This window comes from Benincasa hispida, chromosome 9, assembly GCF_009727055.1.
Source record: "Benincasa hispida cultivar B227 chromosome 9, ASM972705v1, whole genome shotgun sequence".
Taxonomy (NCBI): Eukaryota; Viridiplantae; Streptophyta; class Magnoliopsida; order Cucurbitales; family Cucurbitaceae; genus Benincasa; species Benincasa hispida.
In genome coordinates this window covers 64370062-64378456 of record NC_052357.1, presented here as the reverse complement: position 1 = coordinate 64378456, position 8395 = coordinate 64370062, and the positions used below count along the sequence as shown (strand labels likewise).

General features: G+C 31.6%; 1 protein-coding gene across 3 annotated transcripts; it reads right to left on the bottom strand.

Annotated features, from left to right (window-relative positions):
* Positions 1-4841: 4841 nt before the first annotated feature.
* LOC120086673 (rust resistance kinase Lr10-like) lies at positions 4842-7834 on the bottom strand. 3 transcript variants are annotated; one of them, XM_039043421.1, is made up of 4 exons: positions 7656-7834; positions 7321-7534; positions 6419-6483; positions 4842-6275 (listed from the first exon to the last, which is right to left on the bottom strand). In XM_039043421.1, exons 3-4 carry the CDS (start codon positions 6480-6482, stop codon positions 4981-4983), a joined length of 1359 nt encoding a protein of 452 aa, XP_038899349.1. In that variant the 5' UTR covers position 6483; positions 7321-7534; positions 7656-7834; the 3' UTR covers positions 4842-4980. The 3 variants fall into 3 exon arrangements, with proteins under 3 accessions (XP_038899349.1, XP_038899350.1, XP_038899352.1); XM_039043422.1 differs by having other exon boundaries at positions 4842-6209; XM_039043424.1 differs by having other exon boundaries at positions 4842-6188.
* Positions 7835-8395: the final 561 nt, after the last annotated feature.

Below are 8395 nucleotides of genomic sequence, written 5' to 3'. Positions count from 1 at the left end.
TGGGAGTAAATAGATTTTTAAGAGAATGCTAAAAGTTGATAGCATTATTGATAAGTACAAAGCTCGCTTGGTAGCTAAAGGCTTTCGCCAAAAAGAAAGGCTAGATTTCTTTGATACCTATTCTCTGATTACAAGGATTACATCTATAAGGATGTTACTTGCAATAGCAGCTTTACAAAATTTGAAAATGTACTAAATGGATGTAAAAACTACATTTTTAAATGGAGATTTAGATGAAAAAATTTATACGGAACAACCTGAAGGTTTGTTGTTAAAGGACTTAAAGACAAAGTTTGTAAACTTGTCAAATCTCTTTATAGGTTGAAACAAGCACTCAAACAATGGCATGAAAATTTTGATGTTATCAAATGGATTTAAGATAAATGAGTGTGATAAACGTGTTTATGTTAAAACCATAGCTCAAGAGTATGACATTGTTTGCTTGTATGTGGATGATATGTTAATAATAGACGCAAATAGAAGCATTATTAATTCCATTAAAAGGATGTTAAAATCAAACTTTGATGTGAAAGATCTTGGTCTCGCTGATGTTATCCTTGAAATTCAAATAACAAGAAATCCAAGTAGATACATACTTTTTAAATCTCATTATATAGAGAAAGTGTTGGAAAAATTTAATCATTTTGAGAGTAAGCCGGCTGTTACTCCATTTGATCCAAATTGTAAGTTGAAAAAAAAAAAATGATGAAAGTGTGTCTTCTCTAGAGTTATTGGCAGTTTAATGTACATAATGAATTGTACAAGACCTGATATTACTTATTCAGTAGAAATATTAGCAATATACACCAACAGTCCTAGGTATGATCACTGGAATGTGCTAATCAGAGTTCTAAGGTACTTGAAGTACACTATAGATTATGGATTGCATTATACGAGGTATCCACATGTACTGAAAGGATTTAGTGATGTTAATCAACCAGTGGGTATATTTTTGTCTTGGGTGGAGCAGTTGTATCATGAAAATCTTCAAAACACACGTGTATAATACATTCTACTATGGAATCAGAGCTTATAGCTCTTGATAAAGCGGTAGAAGAAGTTGAATGCCTTCAAAGTTTTCTTGAAGATATTCCATTTAAAGGGTCGAATCCCGCAACTAAAACATTGTGAATGTCTTGCATCTCCCAATTCGATTTTTACATAAACAAATTCAATATACTGAAACAAAATATAAACATGTAATATAGTATGTTTTAGGGAAAAAGATTCGAACCATTCTTACCTTTGTAGATTCTCAGGCTTCACAAACAATCCTCTTTAAATTCTAACGAACGACTCTTCAACGATCTTGATCACGAACGATTTCTTAAACAATCTCAAACACTACCACGAGAGTAACCTCATTATTCTCTAGGATTCTAATAGAGGGATAGGTGGTATCTAATTATTGGGGGAGGGAGAGGAGAGAAGGGTTTTGGAGAGTAGAGAGGATTCTCTTTGTGGCTTAGGAAAAATTTGGCATATAACACTTATGTGTTGTTTATTGTCAATGTCTATCTCAGTATATCCCAAAAGGGCCATAGGGAGGTCTTTATATAGATAAGGGTCAAGCTCTTTACCTAATCATTTTCCTATTTCCCTTTTCCACGATTAATTAATTAATTAACACTTATTTAATTTAATTTACACATTAATTAAATCATTATTTACACATTAAATCCAATTTAACATATATATATTTAATTATCATAAATATCATATGTTTATGTACAATACATCTCTATTAATAAATTCTTTGGGAATCTAATTCACTTGAATTAATTATTTGAATCTTATTCAAATATTACTTTCCAATGTAATTTGAATTATAGATCATATCCATAATCAATTATATATTAATCATATTAATATATAGTTTCCTCAAATTAATTTGAACAATTCAAATCATCCCTCTTAAGTATCCTCTAACAAGGGGACCTGGTGGACCTGTAGATCAGAAACTCCAACGATATGAGATTAATTGGCTACTCATTGACCAAATTAATCAATATTTGTTAACTATGGGTACACTCCATTAAAGTCCCACAACTGCACTCTTCTCACTACAGATATATTTCTTTGTCCACAGTTATAGGCCAATAACAGCAAGTTAGTCCTTCACGAGTGTTCGTAATTCCAACTGGGTCAAATTATCGTTTTACCCTTGGGCTACCTCTAACTTCTTAAGTACTAGTGCTCCTCTAATGAACAACTTGTTTATGGTCTAACCAAGAAACAGAAACCCCTCTCAGGCCAATGAGAGGGTAGGGCCCTTTGTTCAAGTCTCGAAGACACCACTTAATGGAACACTCATCTATTTACCCTTAAAGCGAGAAAGAGTGAATTCTATCTTGTATTATTATGTTCTCATCTCCCTACTCGGTTTTGTCCCCAAAATGGTAGGCATATTAGTTCGACGAACTGGCCACCATTACCCATACAAATCAAAGAACAATCCCTCATGAATAAGAGTTCATAATATACTCATGATTAAGACTAAGTTGCATAGGTCATCCTATTGAAATAGGAACCTAGCTAGTTAACGGTGTTACATCCAGTGGTTACTATTTCGCGGTCCCGTCTTATGCAAAATCATTGCATAGGATATTCCCACTCGCATGTCAACTACACAAACGTATTGGATCATCGCGTTTGTATCAAATACAAAGTGGGTCGTATTCATAGTGTTACCAGGATAAAGTACCCAACCTTATCCCTATACTATAGACCCTTCAAGCTGTATATTGAACATTGATCCCTCTATGTCTCCACATACAGTTCAAGACTCATAAGGCAACCTTGGATGTTAGTTTATTGAATTTAGGGTTATTAAAACAAAAATAGACAAACAATACAAACAATAACATTTATTGAATTAACATCTATAACTCTTTATTGATGACGGTCAATTAATAATATTTACTATCTATGAGTTTTAGGGCATAAAACCCAACACTGTAATTACGAGGGATTTGTGAAGGTCAACTTGTTATTGATTGATTATATCTATGGATATAGAAATATATCTATAGTGCGAAAAGTGTAAGTAGCGGTCTTTAGTGGAGTGACCAGTAGTTAATGAATTAATTTAATTAAAGAGTTTAATTAATTAATCTTATATTAATAACCAATAGTTATGAAAGTTAAATTTGTAGTTTTTTCAATTTGAATGAGTTATGTTTGATTTTTATCAAGTAACAACTCAATTGAGGTAAATTTGACAAATGTCTCAATTTTTGTATTTACTTGATTTTTATTTCAGAGAGTTATTAAGTTGCTAGCCTATAAATAGCAACTTAATAACTCTACAAAATTCAATATAAATCATAATTAGCAACTTGTTCATCTCTAGCATCCCATAAATTAGTCGTTGTATCCTGATGAGAAGATCACCATAGTCGTACAAATTTCCCCAAATAAATATTGAAATACTATTTTGAGTTTGGTCAATTTTATACTTTCACTAAATCTTAATTTTTAGTTTGGTTTATTCGGTTAATTAGCATGTTCACTGTAAAAGTGGAAAATATACATGCATATTATATTTCTTTTTATGAAAGTTTTCATTGTTATTATTAAACGAATTTCAATACAAATAAATTTTGAGAGACTATATTTAAGATTGGTTGAAAATATAAAAATTAAAATTGAGCGGTCACTAAAATTGAACAAACTCAAAATACAGAGACTAAAATAATATTTTAACTTAAAATTTATTATTTCTTTATTTCTTTATTTTTTTTCCAAAAGAAAAATACATAGGTACATGCAAGTTATGTCAATTTTTGTGCACTCTATCTAGTTGTTTAATCAAAATTCATCATGTACTTCCTTTAATTTTTTTTATTTTTTATTTTAGGTATGATTAAAGTGGAATGTCCAAATAGAAAATGCACCGAATATTGTTCATTTCAAAATTGATCTTGGAAACTTATATTTAATTTTTCAACTTTTGAAATATACTTTGAATGGTACTTGTCTTAGGATATGTACTTGTCTTAAGATGTGTATTTAATTTTGGAAACTTATATTTCATTTAAAAATAGAATGTACTTGTCTTAAGATATGAATGGTCGGTTTGGATTGACTTCAAACAGTCAATCCATACATGTCATTGTATGAGTTTAATACATGTTCATATTGACATTTTAGAACACAATGGGTTAATTTCTTAAATAATGGAGCGCACAAATTAGTTGTGTACCGAGAGTACAACGATTGCAAGGTAGGAGATTGAACCTCTTAGATCAAAGTAAGTACTATTGAGCTAAGCTCACTTTGACATTTAGAGAGTATAATTAAACTTAGTATTTTTAAAGTTAAAATAAATGTTTAAGGACCCAAATATAATTTATTTTTTCAAATAGAAATAAATATATGTTAATATGAAGTCATCAATTTGGTCAACCTAAATTAACTTATATAATTTCATATAGTTAAAAAAATTAACAATAAACTAATCAACCTAACGAGAACTCAATTGGTTATTGTATATATTTTCAATCAAGATATTAAAAATTTATCCCAGATCACGTATCGTTGCACTAAAAACAAAACCAAAAAGTTAGCCAATCATAGAATTAAAATCTAATCTCTCTTATATTTTGATTTGATCTAAGAAATGATATTGAGTCTAACAACGTGGGTTAAGTATGAAATGAGAATTTACTAGTAAGGTACAATAATTTTTTAAAAAAATAATAAATTTAAATAAAAGTTGAATTAAAGAACTCATTACTATCTCAGAAATCGATTATTCGACTATTAGAAATTTAAAAAATAAAATAAAATAAAATTTAATATAACCAACCACAATCCTCAAAGCAAGTTTCTATTCTAGTCATATTTCCAACAATTCAGACAATCTTTAAAGTAACTACAAATTACCAAAGTCTTTATAATTCCATTGCAAAGTTCAAACACAGTACAAAGATTATACAACCTAAAGACAAACCTTTCAACTCCTAACTAACTTCTAAGTTATGAACTAGCTATCTGTATTTCATACTTCTTCATAATTGGAGTAGCTTTCTTGTACCAAGAAGAATGGATTTCTTCATTGGATGTCGAAAAATCCGAACTAATACTCGTTTGTAGCAAATCCAGTTTGATGTTCCCTATCGGAGTTGGATTCGAGATTTGAAATGGATTTGGTGGCGGCATTATTTCTACTCCTCCCTCTAGCATCTTCACCACTGCACTCATTGGTGGCCGCTCGTCAGGGGAGTCTTGAACGCACCACAAAGCCACCTTGCACATTCTACTCACACTCTCTTTATCTCTCTCTTCAATACCACATACACGACTCATTTCTTCTAGCTCGCCTTTTTTGAACTTATCCCACACGCGTCGTGGAAACCAATCGAGGTTCCCAGAAGGAGTAACGGTAGCATTCCTCTTTCTTCCAATGATCTCGAACAATACCATTCCAAAGCTATAAACATCACACTTGTGCGTTACGGGATAATTGTTCAAAAAAAACTCCGGTGCCGAGTATCCGGGGGTGCCTCGATAGCCAGTGAGAGATATATGTGTGTTATCCCTGTTGCAAAGCTTGGCAAGTCCAAAATCAGCAACTTTGGGAGAGAAGTCTGAATCCAACAAAATGTTAGCGGGCTTTATATCATAATGAATGATCCTTTCTTGGCATTCCTCGTGCAAGTAAGCAAGAGCTTTAGCGGTCCCAATGGCTACATCAAGTAGTTTCCCCCAATCAATATCTTGATTTTTTCCAAACAAATACTTATCCAGAGATCCATTTTCCATATACTCAAATACTAATGCACCCATATATTGGTCATAACAAAAACCATAAAGCCTAACCAAATGTCTATGGTATGTTTTGCCAATTGTTCCTACCTCAGCCATAAATTGTTGCTCAGCCTGTTTGTCTGAGTTTCTATTTAGAACCTTCACAGCAATCTTTACCCCATTGGGGAACTGACCTTTGTAGACTGTACTAAATCCTCCAGCCCCAAGTGGTGTTGAATAATTGTCTGTGAAAATATATAGTTGCTGAGCAGTGAACCTTATTGGCTTTTCTTTTGCCAGTTCTTGAATGAACTTTTCCATTGTTGGTGCATCAATTTCCCAAACTTGAATTACATTATGCATTGGTTGATGTGCTAAATTTGGTGCAGTTGATGCAAACTTTGGTGGAGATGGAGGAACAAGTGCATTTTCCAGTTCTGTTAGACAATTTTGTCTTACTTTTTTAGAAAAGCAGCAACCAATTGCAGTAACCACAGAAAAAAGCACAAAGGTCAAAACTACATCTGCAAGCCCCAATGTTTTATTCAGATGGTTAGATATTCAAAAGCTTAATCTGTGCCTATCAAATTTGATCTTGTGTATCACACGAGAATCCAGAGGACACTCTTTCATATTTTTCCACAAACAACAAGGATTAGATACTCACAAATCGTAGTTGATTCAGATTTGCGGTCGCCATAGTAAACTGGTGGAGGAAAGCCTGTAGACATTCTAAGGGAGGCAAATTTGATATTTCAAGAAAGAGTTAGTGACAACTATAAAACTAAATACAAAACAGAAATAGACAAGAAACTATAGAACATGTTCAATTCATTTGGTTCGTGTTTGTTTGATCAAAAATCAGTAAGCATAACATAAATATTTCTAGGAGGAAAAGTATCTGGTATCTGTAAGCTGAATACCAATAATTGAAATGCAAAACATCAATCTATCTTTGAATCTCTCCCCAACTCACTAGAGTTTTTATGCATTCTTAAAACATATTGATGTAATTGCTCAAGTCTCTTTATCTACTCAAAATCAATATCCTAACTTTTTCTTTAAAAAAAAAATAAAAATAATAATGATACCAATCCCAATTCATTTCATTGTTTTTTGTTTTGTTGGACTATTTTACTGGATTTCACTTCATTCATCATATTTATCATTTAGTTTAGTTTTTCAGTAAGTTTGTGAAATTTAAAAGATAAAAGGAATCTCTGTGGAGCCATATTGTATTACAATACAAAAAGAAACAATAGTATTTGAATCTTTTAAGAGGATTGGCTCTCTCCCCCTAAATTAAGTTAAAACTGCCTGTCCTCTTCAACATTCCTTCAGATAGGAACCATAAACTAAATAGAAAAGAAAAACAAACTTCCAAATCATATATCATTCATTTGCTTAAATTTCAATATAAATGATCCATCAACTAAACATAATATGATCATAAGTAACAACTAAATTTATCAAAATTTATGAAGCTCAAAACAATTATAATTGAAGGTATCTGATCCAGACGGATTTCTCAGAGCTATTTCTGATACAGAGACAGAGAATTACACATACTTTGTAGGATCAAAATCTGGTTCATGTGCTGCAGCTTTTCCCTCCCATGTTTCTTCAACTTTGGCGTTTTTTCTTTCTATCTTATGCTGTTCAAGAGATTTTCCCTTAAATAAACATAAAAGATCAGACAAAAAAGAGGGATGAAATTCCGAAGAATATCCATCCCCTTGTCCTTTCTTATCCTGTCGCTAATTGCTGCTTCCAAAGTGCATTCCTGTATGAATCGACATTTTGGCTTTCTCATCGACAGTTTCCAGAGATCATAGTTTATATATATCTCAATTCGAATGCAAGACAGCGACAGATTAAACAAAGGGAAAACCTGATTTACTTACTGATAATTGAAACTTCGAAATCTGGATAGATCGATCGAGTCGGTCTATTCAGTTGTTTGCAGCGCAGAGTTCTCCATCTCCCGAGCTTCTTCCGCTTGCAAATTTCATCTTCATGGAGCCGCTGAGAGAACCCGCCATTCACTGTTTTTGGCCCATACATGAAGAACTTGCGGTGCAAGTAATCTCACTCTCGGATGCTAATTACAAAGTGAAAAATATTTTATAGTGCAACAAAAAAAAAACATGATGCATCAGAAAGAAACGAGGTTGAAATATTATTTTAGTCTTAATTGTAGTCTATATATTTTCAATTATTCAATATTTTTAATAAATCTTAAATTTAATTTCTCAAAATTATTTTTTAATCGAAAATAACTAAATAATAGTAAAAATAATAAATTACTGTAGGTGTCAAATTAATATTATATTTTAGTATTTATGTTATTTAACTTTTAAAATATTATCAAAATATTAAAAAGGGAAATCACGTTTTTAGATTCATTATATTTTATTTTTTTCTTATTCCAAAACTGTCCTAGTTAAAAAGTGATTCACGATTTGGCTTCAGTAATTTTGTCTTCTCTAGCTTTTTTTCCTTGTGCGTTCTCCCTCTTCTTTCCTTTATTGTTTCTTCCTCGATTTCGCCTTTTTTTTCTAAAATCATCTTCAAGATTATTTTGATTCATTAGTTTTTTCCATTGCGTCGTTCATTGTTGAAGATTTCTTCTGATTTCGATTGC

Coding starts and splice junctions, on each gene's coding strand:
- LOC120086673 (XM_039043421.1), bottom strand. CDS start 6,482: ATGTCTACAGGCTTTCCTCCACCAGTTTACTATGGCGACCGCAAATCT. Junction 6,276..6,418: donor ATCTGAATCAACTACGATTT/GTGAGTATCTAA, acceptor TGGGGCTTGCAG/ATGTAGTTTTGACCTTTGTG.